Source organism: Malus domestica, chromosome 16 (genome assembly GCF_042453785.1).
Source record: "Malus domestica chromosome 16, GDT2T_hap1".
Classification (NCBI taxonomy): domain Eukaryota; kingdom Viridiplantae; phylum Streptophyta; class Magnoliopsida; order Rosales; family Rosaceae; genus Malus; species Malus domestica.
The window spans coordinates 529282-546728 of record NC_091676.1 but is presented as its reverse complement, the minus strand read 5'-3'; the positions used below and the strand labels follow the sequence as shown (position 1 = coordinate 546728).

The window sequence follows — 17447 nt, the reverse complement described above, 5'->3', positions numbered from 1 at the left end:
GACTTCAAACAGTGCACCTTCTCCTCTCTTGCAAAACCAAAAGTACTCAAACTAACAATAGGTCTTAGTTCAATATTGAGCGTATGTTTTGTGAGAGCAGTGGCTTATGTTTTTATACTAAACATAGATTGCCCTATTACAATCCTACAAGGAATACAAGACCAAATCCTTGTATAAGTATGAGTTCTATTCTCGAGCCAATAGTAGAGTTTCAATCCAAACCAAAGTTGAATTAACTCTTATAAACACATTAAGACCTCTTTATACCAATCTAAAATAACAATGATTATTACTAAACTGTAAGAATCACACTCATACTCTAACAGTTAGCAGCCACGTTGAGTACCCGAAGTTGAGTAGAATTGTTGTCACAGATGCTGCCAGGAAGGGAACCATTCAAAAGGTTTTGAGAAATGTCAAGGAACTTGATTGAAGGTAAATCAATACCGAAAGGAATGGGGCCGGAAAAATCATTAAAGCTCAAGTCTAAGAGTTGTAAATTTCGCAAACGGAAGAGTGCAGTTGGAAGCGTGCCTATGAGGTAATTTTGAGAGAGATTAAGGGTTCTAAGCTGGTCCAAGGTGCCTAAAGATGCAGAGAGATTGCCTGCTAGTCTTTTACTTGGAAGCTCCAACTTAACCACTCGAAAGGTATCGATTGAATTGTTCAATCCAATTCCGAGAGAGAATGAAGAGTTGCAAGTGATACCTTCCCATTTGCAGCAATCAGATGAGAAACTGCTTCCCCACCCGTCGATCACAGTTTTTAAACTTGACGTGAAATCCTCCAATGCTTTCACATCATTTGGATTGCATGTAAAGTTCTGAGAGCTCAAGATTTGAACTTGGAAGCAAAAGCCAATAACAATCACCACCCAGAAATCCTGAGCATCCATATCGCAGCAACACGCAGGCAAGTTCTCAACACACCCACAAGAGTCTAGAGAGAGAGAGAGAGAGAGAGAGAACCAATTAATTAGCAGGAAGAAGAACAATAATATTAATAAAAGACAGTGATAGTCAAACACGCTTTTTTTGCAACACGCAGGCAAGTTCTCAACACACCCACAAGAGTCTAGAGAGAGAGAGAGAGAGAGAGAGAGAACCAATTAATTAGCAGGAAGAAGGACAATAATATTAATAAAAGACAGTGATAGTCAAACACGCTTTTTTTTTTTTTAATTTTAACGAAAAGTTTTTAATACTATTTATTTTAAACAAAAATCATAGTTTTCATTTTTTTTTGGCAAAAATAACATGTTTTCTTTCACCAACTTCAAATTTGAATTAGTGTGTGGACTAGATCTTGTTGACTTTAATCTTATAAATCATGGACTATTAAAATCACCAATCACCGAAATTTACGGATTCTTTACCAAACCAAAGGAATTTTGTTTGGAAGGAGCATATTCACTTACAGGGAGAAGCACGCCAAACGCAAATTTATGGAAGAACTCCTTCCACGTTCTTTTCGAAAAGTCACTTAAAATTCTAAACCCAATCTATGAGAGATTCTGTTCCTCTCCGAATGACTTTCAAACGGACACGAAAGATCAACTGCATAAACCTGTTCCATAGAAATTAGAGAAGACTTGGCCCTAATTTATTTATTTATTTTTAAACAGTTTTTAGGAAAATCGCTTGTGAAAATGACTAGGGTTTAGCTATGATGTTAGTAGTGCAAAGGCAACACTCACTCCATCCCTCTCTGGGATTTGAAAATACAAAATTAATCGAAAAAAATTAAATTCCGGGTTCTGAGTTCCCTATTTGGTTTCAAAATGCTGAAAAAAATTCATATTAAATGGAAAATTTGTATCTTTGGTTCTAGTTTCTGAAGGTTTCTGGGTAGCTCATGTTCAAGAGAATGGGTTTCTCGGTACACCTCTGCCATTGTTGATTTGGGTTTGGACCACTTTATGCTTTTGGCAGGTTCAAAGGCTTCTTCAGTCGTCGCTTCCATGGAGGTTCTTATTGAGAAAATATATTTTCATATTACTTACCAAATAAGATTACAATCTGAAACGAGCATACAAAAGAAAACATAAAACAGAACGATGTAACATAAAAAAGAAGGATGTACTCTCCTTAAAAAGTCCAGACATACCTATCTATTCCAATGAAACATGCTATTCCAAATACGAATCCGACACACACTCCAGCAATAACTCCGGTATAATCCTTGCTTGATTTGCCGAACCATGTTCCCAGAGGATCATCCCGTCCGGATGGACAAGGCGCAGCATCGTAGCCGCAAAGATTGTTCCCTTCAAAACTTGAACTTGAGAAGGTCGAAAATTGACCTCCTGTAGGGGTCACCCCATACAATTCATTGTCTGCAACACTAAACTTGGACAGGAAGCTAAGCTTAACCAACGAAGGTGGGATTATCCCCGAAAGCTCGTTATGAGACAAATCCAGGGTCTCCAAGCTCACCATCTCCGATAAACTACTCGGAATCGGTCCTGATAATCTGTTGTACTTCAAATCCAAAACATGAAGCAACCTCAGCTTCCTGAAGTCCGGCCAGATTGGTCCACTGAGATTGTTGTTGCTAAAGTCCAATGTAGGCCGAAAGCTCCAAACTTGATTGTACTGCAACCCAAGTGCACTCACATTCGACTTCATGAAAAGAGGGAAATCATAGGAAGGTTCCTCAATGGAGATCCTCCCATTAATGAGGCTCGGGAGTCCAGTTAAGCTTCTCGAGATTTCCCCCGTAAAGGAATTATTAGACATGTCCAAGTAGAAAAGACTGCTAAAATTGCCAAACCAGACTGGAATTGTTCCTTCCAAATGGTTCCACGATATATCCAACAACTGCAATCTGCTGCTAGTACTCAACCATTGGGGTATTACACCTGTGAGCCTACAGTTTGCAATAATAAGAACCTTCAGCTTTTCAAACTGAAGGGTTGGATCAGCAGGAAATTGTTCGCCACGGAAGTTCAAGGTGAGAACCAAAGTAGTCAGGTTCGGACACTGCTGTAAAATTTGAAGGGCAGAAGAAATATTGGGAAGGCTGCAATTTGACAGTGAGAGGAAAGAGAGGCCATGGAAACTCTTGAAGCTATCTGGTATTCCGCCAGTGAATTTGTTACGGGAAAGATTGACATTACTCAAATGTCGACAAGAGGGAAGATTGGAGGGAATAGGCCCATCAAACCGATTGGAACTAAGATCAAGCCAGGTCAAACCAGTCATTGCTGAACAATTAAGATCAATTGTGCCCTGCAACGAATTGTTTCTCAAATTAAGCAAGGAGATAGTCGATGAACTCGACAAAGAAGGGGGTATCTGACCACCAAAACGATTTGAATGAGCTACAAAATTCCGTAATCTTCCAAGGCTGTAGAAAACATCTGGGATGGTTCCTGAAAACCCATTAGTTGAGATATCCAAACGAACAAGGTTAATGAGTTTACCGAATTGTTCGCTGAGCGCCCCTGATAGCAAGTTATCTTGAATGTTCAACTGGGTTAGCTTTCGCAGACGAAATATACCAGTGCCTGTAAGATAATTCGCACTCAGGTCAAGGTCCTCCAAGGAAGTACAATTTCCAAAACCTGGTGGAAGATTGCCAGAGAAGCAGTTAGCGGCCACGTTGAGTACCCGAAGTTGAGTAAAATTGTTGTCACAGATGCTGCCAGGAAGGGAACCATTCAAAAAGTTCTGAGAAATGTCAAGGAACTGGATTGAAGGCAAATCGATATCGACAGGAATGGGGCTCGAAAAGTCATTAAAACTCATGTCTAAGACCTCTAAATTTGGCAAATGGAAGAGCGAAACTGGAAGCGAGTGCTTGAGGAAATTGTGAGAGAGATTGAGGGTTCTGAGCTGGTCCAAGGTCCCTAAAGATGCAGAGAGATTTCCCAGTAGCCTTCTCTTTGGAAGCTCCAGTTTTACCACTCTATAAGTATCAATGGAATAGCTCAATCCGAGAGAGGACGAAGAATTGCAAGTGATGCCTGCCCATTTACAGCAATTAGGTGAAAAATCGTTGCCCCACCCTTCAATCACGGAATCTATACCGTTCATGAAATCCTCCAAAGCTTTGAAATCGTTGGGATTGCATGTCAAGTTCTGAGAGCTCAAGATTTGAGCATGGAAGCAAAAGCCAATAACAATCACCACCCAGAAATCCTGAGCACCCATATCACAGCAACACACGGTCAAGTTCTCAACACACGCACGAGAGTCTAGAGAGAGAGAGAGAGAGAACCAATTAGCAGGACGAAGAACAGCAAATAGTAATAAAAGAGAGTGATAGGGGAATAAAAATACTTGACTTTGATGTCAAACACTTTGAATCTTAAACCTAAACCCAATTTATTAGTGATTTTGTTCTTTTCATAATCACTTCCAAACAAACACTAAAGATATCTTAATAGTTATTGTCTATTTATTTGCCATGTGCAAACCTTGCGCCATGGAAATCGGGGAAGAATTGGATGGTACTCTCCTAGTCATTTTCAAACGGACGTGAAAGATCAACTATATAGTGATTGCCTATTGATTTTTTTTATTCATTTGATCTGACAACTGGAAATAAAAAGGGGTTTTGTGAAAATTGACAAGTGTACAATATCGTCAAGGTAATATAGTGATAAGTAGAGTGTCGTTCTAAGAGCAAGTCCACCGGAGTGGACATTGCCCAGCACACAGTCCAAAAAACAGCCCAGCACCCTGTCCATTACCTCCAGCCCGCGCAACAGCCTGGGGCCCAGCCCATGCTGGTCTCTGGGCCAGCTCAAAATTGACTGACCAAGAAGCTGGGCAAGTGGCCACGTGGCAACTTGCTGGCTCTTGGATTTGAATATTTTTCAAATCCAACGGTCCAGATTAATTAACTATATTAAAATTTATTAAAAATTATTAAAAAAATACAGAAAAATTATAAAAAAATACAGAAAATTTTTAAAAATGTTATTTTTTTCTCTATAAATAATAAGGTTTGTGGTTGAAGAATAAAGTGTATTTGATGAGTTTATGTAATTTCATTTTAGTGTGTTTTTTTATAGTTTATTTGATGAGTTTATGTAATTTTATTTTAGTGTTTTTTTTTTTTAAGTTTATTTGATGAGTATGTAATTTTATTTTAGTGTGTATTTTTTTTTAAGTTTATTTGAAATTTTATCCGAAATTGATTAAAAATCTTATCCGAAATAAACTTAAAAAAAAAAAAACACACCAAATAAATGTGCTGGGTGCTAGCGCATTTTTTAAGGGGTGGAGATGCCTTGGCCTATTACTGTTCACTCCAGTCTATTACTGTTCACTTGAGTAGATAAATGCGCTGGGTGCTGGCGCAAAGTCCTTAGGGGTGGATTTGCTCTAACAAAGATCAAATTAACCTAAAGTTACTATTGTGATAACCTTCAAACTAAGATGAAATAAAACAAGACTTAAACTGACAAATTTAAATATGGAAATAGATGAAATGCAAATAAAAATAACAATTGATCAAACATAGAGCAAGAGTGAATGAATTAAGAAAGATTAAAAAAATGGAAACACTAGGACATGAGATTCCTCATTCTCAATCCCATTTAACCACGTTCTTCATATTAACATCAAATTATTCATGGTAATTGTCAATTATGAGAAGCAATCTATTAAACTCAATCAGTTAGTTACAAATTACAATTTGGCCATTCACACAAATAACGGACAATTATCTGATAACAACATAGCACAATAACAATTACTTAACATGAAAAATAATCGAGATTGGTATAAAATAACGAGAATTAGTTGATAATAAGAATACACCCTAAACCAATAAAAAGATTTAGTTCATGATGGAATTAGAATACACTACGTTGAAATTCAAAAGAAATAAAGAAACAACTGAAATTCCATTCTCCACTCCACAGCAAAGCTAGAATTCTCCAATTCTTTCTTCTCTCTCAGCTTCTGTAAGTGCGCAGTGTGATTTTCTAGGTCTCCTTTATTCTTTCTGCTAATATGGAACTTGCACCGAGGGTACTATCATGCATAAGTCCATTCCAATGACCCGACCATTTGAAGCTTTGACCGGTCCATATTCATAATTTGTATCTTATTTATCCAGCCCAAAAAATTACACACGGTCCAACTTGACAATCTTCGGATTTTTCTGTATTTAGGCTTTTAAATATCATTCTAACAGGTGTGTGAGCAGTAAAATGAATATGTAGAGAGCACAACAAGGATAAATGTATTCACCCTTCTAACAAAAAAGAATATTCTGTTACTACTTGAGAGTTGAGACTGTTTCTATGTAGACTATGTTTTGGAAAAAAGTCAAAGTCAAAAATCCAAGGACTACTGCCCTTGTTAAGCATCTCCGTTACTGTTAAGGTAATCAACTAAATTTGGCCGGGTCTTATGCTGCCACTTGGACTCTTGCCGTGTCAATGGAACTACCTTCCTAAATTCTAATTGCTTTCTTCCTAGACTACCTAAACTAACGGCATTCCTAATGAATCCTTTCGTTTACCAAAAATCCTACTGGATCATGGTTCAAGTAGGGATGTCAACCGTTCGGTTTTGAATAGGAGTGCCAATACCTAACCGCCCTGCATTGTGTATAGGGCTCCCTCCGTACGATGCGATATAGTTTTGCGTTGAAGGTTCCTAATACCACATCCACCCTGATTCATGTAGTTATAAGTGAATTTTTTTTTAATGTATCCGGAACGCAGAGTGGTACGTTATATGTTATCATATAAATGGAGAGAATTCATCTTCAAATACCTCCTTATTTGTACAACGACATATGACGTATGTGACATGCCCCAACACACTTAGGCCTGGTTTGGTACTGAGGCGATTTTGAAAAAAGCTGGTATCAAAAAAAGCTGGGAGCTGTTTTTGTGTTCGGTAAACATTCATCTTCAGCTTTTTTTCACAGTTTTGGGTGAAACAAAGCCAAAAACAAGAAGCTGCAAAACCCAGCTTTGAAAAAACCTGTTTTTTTTCACATCTGTTTTACATAAAAGTTTACCAAATATTATAATATATATTTTTTTTTTCAAAAGCACTTTTACAAGAAAATTTACCAAACACTCTACTGTTTTATTTTACAATTGCTTATTCTCACAGCACAGCAGAAGTAGTTTTTTTTTTCAAAACACAACAATACCAAACCAGCCCTTAAAAATGTCACATTATCCGTGAAGATTTCGACCATCCCTAGGTTCTAGGGGTATTATAGGAATTGAAAACCAATTGAAAACCATATAGTACGGTTCAAGTGGGGTCGGTGATATTTTTTAGGTTGGGCCGGCGACCCAATTGGATATGGCCCAAAAGAGTCCAATTGTCTCAACGTGTTTGACCTCTTCTTGTTTTTATAAAATAAATAAATAAAATAAAATGGGATCCCATAAACCTCTGGGCGTTTCCTCCATAAAACCTCCCCGATTTCATCGTTCCCTCTCCAACAAACAAAACTCCCTCTAACCCATTTTTCCATTGCTTTCTTCGCTTCCCTTTTCGTCCACTCTCCTTCTCCCTCCTCCTCTTGTCTGTCTGTCTCTCTCTCTCTCTCCTCCTCCTCCTCTTAGTCTTAGGGTTTCCAGTTTTCCTTTTCCTAAAACAGAAAAATCTAGCATTTCCTTGCGAAAAAAGAAATCAATGGATGTTTCCACCAATGGAATCGGGAACAATGTCGTTGCGGTCAGAATTTGTAGACCCGCCGGAAAGTTAAACGGCGTGCCGGCGAATGGGGTTTTCCCGGGAAGTCCCAGAAAGCCCGAGAAAACAATAAAGCGTTCAAATTTTATCCCCAACGGTATACCGAAACAGAAAGATTACGAGGAGGAAGAGGGAGATGGCTTTTCGGAAAGTGCAATTGCACATGCAAATGGAAATAACCAAAAGCTTACTAGTTACAACTCTTTATACTTTTTTTTTTTTTTTTGAAATACTACTCTTTATACATTAGGTCACGAGCATACAAAAGAAAACATAAAACAGAAGGATGTAACATAAAAAAGAAGGATGTACTCTCCTTAGAAAGTCCAGACATACCTATCTACTCCAATGAAACATGCTATTCCAAATACGAATCCGACACACACTCCAGCAATAACTCCGGTATAATCCTTGCTTGATTTGCCGAACCATGTTCCCAGAGGATCATCCTGTCCGGATGGACAAGGCACAGCATCGTAGCCGCAAAGATTGTTCCCTTCAAAACTTGAACTTGAGAAGGTCGAAAATTGACCTCCTGTAGAGGTCACCCCATACAATTCATTGTCTGCAACACTAAACTTGGACAGGAAGCTAAGCTTAACCAACGAAGGTGGGATTATCCCCGAAAGCACATTATGAGACAAATCCAGGGTCTCCAAGCTCACCATCTCAGATAAACTACTCGGAATCGGTCCTGATAATCTGTTGTTCTTCAAATCCAAAACATGAAGCAACCTCAGCTTCCTGAAGTCCGGCCAGATTGGTCCATTGAGATTGTTGTTGCTAAAGTCCAATGTAGGCCGAAAGCTTGAAACTTGATTGTACTGCAACCCACGTACACTTACATTCCACTTCATGAAAAGAGGGAAATCATAGGAAGGTTCCTCAATGGAGATCCTCCCATTAATGAGGCTCGGGAGTCCAGTTAAGCTTCTCGGGATTTCCCCCGTTAAGGAATTATTAGACACGTCCATGTAGAAAAGACTGCTAAAATTGCCAAACCAGACTGGAATTGTTCCTTCCAAATGGTTCCACGATATATCCAACAACTGCAATCTGCTGCTAGTACTCAACCATTGGGGTATTACACCTGTGAGCCTACAGTTTGCAATAATCAGAATCTTCAGCTTTTCAAACTGAATGGTTGGATCAGCAGGAAATTGTTCGCCACGGAAGTTCAAGGTGAGAACCAAAGTAGTCAGGTTCTGACACTGCTGTAAAATTTGAAGGGAAGAAGAGATATTGGAAAGGCTGCAATTTGACAGCGAGATGTAAGACAGGCTATGGAAACTCTTGAAGCTTTCTGGGATTTCGCCAATGAAGTTGTTACGGGCAAGATTGACTGTATTCAAATGTTGACAGGAGGGAAGATTGGAGGGAATAGGCCCATCAAACCGATTGGAACCGAGATCAAGAGAGGTCAAACTAGTCATTGCTGAACAATTAAGATCAATTGAGCCCTGCAATGAATTGTTTCTCAAATTAAGCAAAGTGATAGTCGATGAACTCGGCAAAGAAGGGGGTATCCGACCACCAAAACGATTTGAATGAGCTACAAAATTCTGTAATCTTCCAAGGCTGTAGAAAACATCTGGGATAGTTCCTGAAAACCCATTAGTTGAGATATCCAAACGAACAAGGTTAATGAGCTTACCGAATTCTTCGCTGAGGGCCCCTGACAGCTTGTTATCTTGAATGTTCAACTGGGTTAGCTTTCGCAGACGAAATATATCATTACCTGTGCCTGTAAGGTCATTCGCGCTCAGGTCAAGGTCCTCCAAGGAAGTACAATTGCCAAAACCTGGTGGAAGATTGCCAGAGAAGCAGTTATCGGCCACGTTGAGTACCCGAAGTTTAGTAGAATTGTTGTCACAGATGCTGCCAGGAAGGGAACCATTCAAAAAGTTCTGAGAAATGTCAAGGAACTGGATTGAAGGCAAATCGATATCGACATGAATGGGGCTAGAAAAGTCATTAAAACTCATGCCTAAAACCTCTAAATTTGGCAAATGGAAGAGCGAAACTGGAAGCGAGTGCTTGAGGAAATTGTGAGAGAGATTGAGGGTTCTGAGCTGGTCCAAGGTCCCTAAAGATGCAGAGAGATTTCCCAGTAGCCTTCTCTTTGGAAGCTCCAGTTTTACCACTCTATAAGTATCAATGGAATAGTTCAATCCGAGAGAGGACGAAGAATTGCAAGTGATGCCTGCCCATTTACAGCAATTAGGTGAAAAATCGCTGCCCCACCCTTCAATCACGGAATCTATACCGTTCATGAAATCCTCCAATGCTTTCAAATCGTTGGGATTGCATGTCAAGTTCTGAGAGCTCAAGATTTGAGCATGGAAGCAAAAGCCAATAACAATAACCACCCAGAAATCCTGAGCACCCATATCACAGCAACACACGGTCAAGTTCTCAACACACGCACGAGAGTCTAGAGAGAGAGAACCGATTAGCAGGACGAAGAACAGCAATAGTAATAAAAGATAGTGATAGGGGAATAAAAATACTTGACTTTGATGTCAAACGCGCATTTTTGACTATCCTCACATTTGGAATTAGTTTCTGGACTATAATTCATTGTTTGTGGACTTTGCTATTTTATAAAAGAGAAATTATGGATTATCCTTTCAAAAAAATAAAAAAGAGAAATTATGGATTCTCACCAAACGAAATGAATTTGTTTGGATGTGATTGGAAGAATCATAATCGCTTATAGGGAAAGCGTATGGAGAACTCTTTGTATGTGCTTTTCGAAAAATACTTTGAATCTTAAATCAAAACCCAATTTATTAGCGATTTTGTTCTTTTCATAATCATTTCCAAACAACCATTGAAGATATCTTAATAGTTATTGTCTATTTATTTGCCGTGTACAACCCTTGCGCCATGGAAATCGGGGAAGAATTGGATGGTCCTCTCCTAGTCACTTTCAAACGGGCACTAAATATCAACTACATAGTTATTGCTGATTGATTTTTTTTTCTATTCATTCGATCTGACGGTTGGAAATAGAGGGGTGTTATTGTGAAAATTGCCACGTGTACAACATTATCAAAGTAATATAGTGATAAGTAAAATATCGTTATAACAAAGATCAGATTAACCTAAAGTTACTATTGTGATAACCTTCAAACTAAGATGAAATAAAACAAGACTTAAACTGACAAATTTAAATATGCAAAAAGATGAAATGCAAATAAAAATAACAATTGATCAAACATAGAGCAAGAGTGAATGAATAAAGAAAGATTAAAAAATGGAAACAATAGGACATTCCCATCTAACCACGTTCGTCGTATTAATATCAAATTATTCATGGTAATTGTCAATTATGAGAAGCAATCTATTAAACTCAATTTGTCAGTCACAATTTAGTCATTTACACATATAATTGACAGTTATCTGATAACAATAGAGTGCAATAACAATTACTCAACATGAAAAATAATCGAGATTGATATAAAATAACGAGAATTAGTTGATAATAAGAATACACCCTAAACTAATAAAAGGATTAGTTCACGATGGAATTAGAATACACAACGTTGAAATTCAAAAGAAAGAAAGAAACAACTGAAATTCCGTTCTCCACTCCAATGGGCCAACCATTTGAAGCTTTGACCGGTCCATATTATTTGTATCTTATTTATCCAGCCCAAAAAATTACACACAGTCCAACTTGACAATCTTCGGGTTTTTTTGTATTTAGGCGTTCAAATATCATCCTAACAGTTGTGTGAGAAGTAAAAATAAGTACGTAGAGAGCACAATAAGGATAAATGTATTCACCCTTCTAACAAAAAAAAGGATATTCTGTTACTACTTGAGACCATTTCTATGTAGACTATGTTTTGGAAAAAAATCAAAGTCAAAAATCCAAGGGCTACTGCCCTTGTTAAGTATCTCCGTTACCGTTAAGGTAGTCAACTAAATTTGGCCGGGTCTTATGCTGCCACTTGGACTCTTGCCGTGTCAATGGAACTACCTTCCTAAATTCTAATTGCTTTCTTTCTAGACTCGTCACCCGTACCCAAACTTACGGCATTCCTACCGAATCCTTTCATTTACCAAAAATCCTACTGGATCATGGTTCATGTAGGGATGTCAACTGTTCGGTTTTGAATAGGGGTGGTGTCAATACCTAACCGCCCTGCATTGTGTATAGGGCTCCCTCCGTACGATGTGATATAGTTTTTCCTTGAAAGCTCCTAATACCACATCCACCCTGATCCCTATAGTTATAAGTGAAAAGATTTTTTAATGTATCCGGAACGTTGAGTGGTACGTTATATGTTATCATACAAGTAGAAAAAAAACCATCTTCAAATACCTCTCTATTTGTACAACAGCATGTGACATGCCCTAACACACTTAAAAATGTCACATTATCCGTGAAGATTTCGACCATCCCTAGGTTCTAGGGGTATTATAGGAATTGAAAACCAATTGAAAACCATATAGTACGGTTCAAGTGGGGTCGGTGATACTTTTTAGGTTGGGCCGGCGACCCAATTAGATATGGCCCAAAAGAGTCCAATTGTCTCAACGTGTTTGACCTCTTCTTGTTTTTATAAAACAAATAATTAAAATAAAATGGGATCCCATAAACCTCTGGGCGTTTCCTCCATAAAACCTCTCCGATTTCATCGTTCCCTCTCCAACAAACAAAACTCCCTCTAACCCATTTTTCCTTTGCTTTCTTCGCTTCCCTTTTCGTCCACTCTCCTTCTCCCTCCTCCTCTTGTCTGTCTCTGTCTCTCTCTCTCTCTCTCTCTCCTCCTCCTCTTAGTCTTAGGGTTTCCAGTTTTCCTTTTCCTAAAACAGAAAAATCTTGCATTTCCTTGCGAAAAAGGAAATCAATGGATGTTTCCACCAATGGAATCGGGAACAATGTCGTTGAGGTCAGAGTTTGTAGACCCGCCGGAAAGTTAAACGGCGTGCCGGCGAATGGGGTTTTCCCGGGAAGTCCCAGAAAGCCCGAGAAAACAATAAAGCGTTCAAATTCTATCCCCAACGGTATACCGAAACAGAAAGATTACGAGGAGGAAGAGGGAGATGGCTTTTCGGAAGAAGTTGAAATTGCACATGCAAATGGAAATGGTTACCTGAAAGAACGGGACGACGACGTTTCGCCCACCTCGATGACCGAAAAGTCGGACGAGTTTCCAACGGTTTCTCCCGAAAAAGCCGAGTACGTGAAATTAGCCGTTGAGACGCCCGATACAGCAGGGGAAGGGATCCTCCGTCCTCACGCGCACCTGCCGAAGCCAGAGGCGCCGCCCGGGTTGGCCTCATCGCCTCCCGATTCTCCAAACGACGAGGCTTCGAATAACCAGAAATTCGGCGTCGACGTGCCGGCGATAGGGAAGCTCATCCGGGAGCGAAGCAGCAATTTCTCGGCCGCGTTCGTGAGGAGGCTGTCGTCGCTGAAGGACCAGCACCTCAATAGCAACGGAGAAGAAGATCTGAAATCGAAAGACGCGACGGCGACGGAGTTCCATCTCTCCGGCCTCAAAGTGACGGTCAAGCTCAAGAGCGAGTCTGACGACCACCAACAGCCACAGGGACAAGCGACGCTGAAAGGTCGAATCAGCTTCTTCTCCCGGTCGAACTGCAGGGACTGCACGGCCGTGCGGAGGTTTCTGAGAGAGAAGGGGCTGAAATTCGTGGAGATCAACATCGACGTGTATCCGAATCGCGAGAAGGAGCTGGTGGAGAGGACGGGTAGCTCGTCTGTACCTCAGATTTTCTTCAACGAGAAGCAGTTCGGAGGACTGGTGGCGCTCAACTCGCTGAGGAACAGCGGCGGATTTGACCAGCGGTTAAAGGAGATGCTCAGCTCGAAATGTCCCGACGACGCGCCTCCGCCGCCGGTTTACGGATTCGACGATCTGGATGAGGAGGAGTTGACGGACCAGATGATGGGGATAGTTAGGGTGTTGCGGCTGAAGTTGCCGATTCAGGACCGTCTGATGAAGATGAAGATCGTCAAGAACTGCTTCGCCGGGAGCGAGATGGTGGAGGTCCTCATTCAGCACTTGGACTGCGGGCGTCGAAAGGTACGGACCCTCCTCCCTCCAATTTCCAAATCTGTTTTTTTTTTTCCACTGTTATTCTCTGTGTCGCGGACCACCGTAACCACTGGACTCGCAGGTTCTTATCCTGTCGTTAAATTAAATCCCGCGGGACCAGTTGGTTACAATGTGCCGCGCAGCAGTCAAATCTAATTGCTGGCCTGCTGCGTATCGAACCGCTGACTAGCCGCAGTTTACTGATTACGCGCTAATAAAAAATTAGTAACCGTTAAAAGATTCAGCGAGTTCTTCTTGCCGTTGTCCTTTCGGATAAACCCATGGGCTTCGCTTGGCGTCTTTCACACTCAACCATGGCCAACATAATCATGACGACCATGTTGGTGTATGATTATTAAAATACAAAATTACAATAAAAATAATTGATTTAAGTTAATTGTTATTCTATTTGCTTAGGAATAGTATGGGTTACCGATCCAAACCTACTTGATATAATTTAGTGTTTAGTTGTGCCTAGCTTAGCTTTCGCAAACAAATCGTGTTTGAATTGTTTTCGTGTCATATTCGTTGTATCAACACATCATGTCGTGTTAATTATGTTATCTTAGTGGGTTATTATTAGTCAATTCGATAATGACTCAATTCGTTAACAAGTCGTATTGTCATATCTAAAGTCATGATCAGAAAAATGATATTTTAAAAGTGATTCGATAACTACTTTAACTCGTTAACAAGTTCTTAAACGATTCGAGTTATTAAATGATTTGCTCGAAACTTTTTTTTTGTGTTTGTGTTGAATTTAATTGGTCGTGCAAAAAATTACCAAACCTAAACTAGCTACAATTTTCATTGAATTTAGTAAGTTTTAGCCTAATTTGAATGAAAAGCTTGCATCGCATGTTAGATTTCCCGAAAACACTTATGGCGTCCACCATCCGCAGTATTATTGAGTGAGTGCTATTATTATAAGGAGCTTTTCACCAGGTCCACTCTCTTGGGTTAATTTTCTGGCGCTCCTCCTTTGCATTCAATTCGACCCTTGTAAGAAGGAATTTTATTGTTCAGGTGGCCGAAAGACATACTAATGTGAGAGTAAATTTAGGTTGCAGCTTGAATTTTTCCTAGTGAGAAAGTAGTGGAAAATTAGGTCATAAATTTTTGGTGGACCATGTTTTTTATGGAAGTTTTATATACCTTTTGAATGACTGGTTTTGTAACCAACGGCTTGAAATGGAGAACAATTTGTGTGATAGGGGTATACAGTTAAAGTAGCGTTTCGTGTCAATAATATAAGGACACGTGAAGAGAAATTAAGACATATCCTTATATTATTAGCACAAAATGTCACTGCGGCGGTGAACAAGTGTCATATAAATCCTCCTTGAAATGATTACTTATGAAACAAGAAGGGTTGTGTTGGTGCAGCCATCAATATATGTTTGAACTTTGACGGGATCCCATTGCATATCATATCATATCATGCATAACGCACTCAGTCATATATAATTTGGCTCCTTCCCACCCCAGGCCACGACTCATGTCATGATTCGTGAAAGCGTAGACGTAACGTTTTTGACATGGCCCCCAATATCTTATCCTTTTTCCTATTTTGCGTATGTAGGAATTTCAAAAGTTGAATTTGCCAACCTTGTTTCATAATTGATGGGAAGTTGACCGAGTTTTCAACCTCTTGTTTTAATCATGACGTATAATTATTATTTAGTCCCTCCTTAATCATCTTTTGTAGAAAATTATTAGTTTTTAATATTGCTCGGTCTTTGAGTGTTTTCAATCCATACTTTAGATTACACGTGAGGCATTACACAGATGTTTCTTTTATCTTAAAAAGCAAAAAGTTTGTCCGTTGAGTGTGGAGTTTAATGATTTGTGTTTACAACATATGACAACTGCAGGCAGTTGAGATTGGAAGGCAGCTTGCCAGGAAGCATTTCATTCATCATGTATTTGGGTAAGAAAAAAAATCTGTTGAGCCAACTGAAAACTAGAGACACTGATTTAGTTTTGTCGATAAGAACCCTTTTGTATTTGTGCAGGGAAAATGATTTCGAGGATGGAAACCATTTTTATCGTTTCCTTGAGCACGAACCCTTTATTCCCAAATGCTTTAATTTCCGGGGATCCATAAGTGACAGTGAACCCAAGCCTGCAGCGAAAGTTGGCCAAAGGCTCACCAAGATCATGTCTGCCATACTCGAGTCCTATGCCTCAGATGACAGGCGCCATCTCGATTACATTGGCATTAGCAACAGTGAGGAGTTCCGAAGGTAGGATCAGTCGATCATTTTCCTGGATTTATTTTGTTAAACTGAAGTAATTTGGGTATATTTCTACTTGTTTATGTTGAATTTGCTTCACCGACTGTGCACTAAATAGCTTCATTGGTGTCAATTTCCTCCCTTCTTTAAATGCAGGTACATAAACTTGGTTCAAGAACTTCACCGAGTAAACCTTTTTGAGCTCTCAAAAGATGAGAGGCTAGCTTTCTTTTTGAACCTCTACAACGCAATGGTCATCCATGCAGTTATCAGGGTAGGACGTCCACAAGGTGTAATCGAAAGGAGATCGTTCTTTTCCGACTTCCAGTATTTAGTTGGAGGCCATCCTTATTCACTCAGTAGTATCGAGAATGGGATCCTCAGAAACAACCGTAGACCTCCTTATTCCTTGGGCAAGCCCTTTGGGGCAGGAGACAACCGTACAGAGGTGAACAACAATCTTCGATTCTTCTGTCTTATCCGCCTCTAAAGTCTAACTTCATACATGTTATTTTGTTTGCATACAAATTCTCAACCTCTGATGTGAGTACTAAGTTTCATTTCATCCTTCAATCCAGCTTGCCTGTGCTAGAGTGAATCCATTAATTCACTTTGGACTTTGTAACGGGACAAGGTCAAGCCCAACGGTAAGATTCTTCTCACCCCAAGGAGTTGAAGCTGAATTGAGATGTGCAGCTAGAGACTTCTTCAAGAGCGGCGGCATGGAAGTGAACTTGGAGAAGAGGACCGTGTACCTCACCCAAATTATTAAATGGTGTGTAATCATTGATCAAGTCTACCTTTTTCGTTGTTCATTTTCAAAAGCAACTGTGATGGTTAGACAATGCCGAGGATGAACAAATATTGTGCGTGTGTGTTCATTTGTGCAGGTTCGATGGCGACTTTGGACAAGAAAAGGAAATTCTAAAGTGGATCCTGAATTACTTGGATGCAACCAGAGCAGGCCTTTTGACACATCTTTTGGGTGACGGAGGGCATATAAGTATTGTGTACCGGAACTACGATTGGTCCATGAACTCTTGAGTCTCCGAAACCCGTTCGCTGCCGTTGTTTAAGAACTGAAACTTATCACAGGTGATACATTATAGATATAGATACTTGCTTACCTCAATTTTTGTTAAAAGAATTAGAGGATTTGTTGATTTGAATTCGTTGTGAAGAAATGGCAAGAGAGAGAGGGAGGAGAGGGGGGAAGGAATGGAAGCATGTAACGAGATTTCCCTTGTAAATTTCTTCTTCTGTTATGAGTTCAGTTTTTTTGGATGCAATGAAAAGCTAGTTTTAGATAAAACAACAACAAAGCATTATCCCACTAAGTGAGTTTGATTGAATGTATAAATCCAAGAACATTATTGTGCTCGTTTCTACGCCAAGTTTTCTTTTAGCTCTAAGTACTCTATCTTTTCTTAAAGTCTTTTTCCAAGTCTTCCGAGATC

The 17447-nt window shown here is 39.6% G+C and overlaps 4 protein-coding genes across 4 annotated transcripts; 1 reads left to right on the top strand and 3 right to left on the bottom strand.

The window, feature by feature from the left end:
* Nucleotides 1-86: 86 nt before the first annotated feature.
* LOC108171269 (phytosulfokine receptor 1-like) lies at nucleotides 87-991 on the bottom strand. Its single transcript, XM_070815653.1, has one exon. The coding sequence runs from the start codon at nucleotides 893-895 to the stop codon at nucleotides 320-322; it is 576 nt and encodes a 191-aa protein (XP_070671754.1). The 5' UTR covers nucleotides 896-991; the 3' UTR covers nucleotides 87-319.
* A 982-nt stretch (nucleotides 992-1973) lies between these two features.
* On the bottom strand, nucleotides 1974-4335 carry LOC103403434 (phytosulfokine receptor 1-like). Its single transcript, XM_070816155.1, has one exon. The coding sequence runs from the start codon at nucleotides 4152-4154 to the stop codon at nucleotides 2088-2090; it is 2067 nt and encodes a 688-aa protein (XP_070672256.1). The 5' UTR covers nucleotides 4155-4335; the 3' UTR covers nucleotides 1974-2087.
* A 3520-nt stretch (nucleotides 4336-7855) lies between these two features.
* On the bottom strand, nucleotides 7856-10236 carry LOC103403433 (phytosulfokine receptor 1-like). The gene has a single exon (XM_008342273.4). It carries the CDS (start codon nucleotides 10067-10069, stop codon nucleotides 7997-7999), a length of 2073 nt encoding a protein of 690 aa, XP_008340495.2. The 5' UTR covers nucleotides 10070-10236; the 3' UTR covers nucleotides 7856-7996.
* A 2041-nt stretch (nucleotides 10237-12277) lies between these two features.
* LOC103403432 (uncharacterized) lies at nucleotides 12278-17370 on the top strand. Its single transcript, XM_008342272.4, has 6 exons — nucleotides 12278-13741; nucleotides 15628-15683; nucleotides 15769-15999; nucleotides 16147-16438; nucleotides 16569-16765; nucleotides 16881-17370. Exons 1-6 carry the CDS (start codon nucleotides 12542-12544, stop codon nucleotides 17032-17034), a joined length of 2130 nt encoding a protein of 709 aa, XP_008340494.1. The 5' UTR covers nucleotides 12278-12541; the 3' UTR covers nucleotides 17035-17370.
* Nucleotides 17371-17447: the final 77 nt, after the last annotated feature.

Coding starts and splice junctions, on each gene's coding strand:
- LOC108171269 (XM_070815653.1), bottom strand. CDS start 895: ATGGATGCTCAGGATTTCTGGGTGGTGATTGTTATTGGCTTTTGCTTC.
- LOC103403434 (XM_070816155.1), bottom strand. CDS start 4,154: ATGGGTGCTCAGGATTTCTGGGTGGTGATTGTTATTGGCTTTTGCTTC.
- LOC103403433 (XM_008342273.4), bottom strand. CDS start 10,069: ATGGGTGCTCAGGATTTCTGGGTGGTTATTGTTATTGGCTTTTGCTTC.
- LOC103403432 (XM_008342272.4), top strand. CDS start 12,542: ATGGATGTTTCCACCAATGGAATCGGGAACAATGTCGTTGAGGTCAGA. Junction 13,742..15,627: donor TGGACTGCGGGCGTCGAAAG/GTACGGACCCTC, acceptor TGACAACTGCAG/GCAGTTGAGATTGGAAGGCA. Junction 16,439..16,568: donor CAGGAGACAACCGTACAGAG/GTGAACAACAAT, acceptor CCTTCAATCCAG/CTTGCCTGTGCTAGAGTGAA.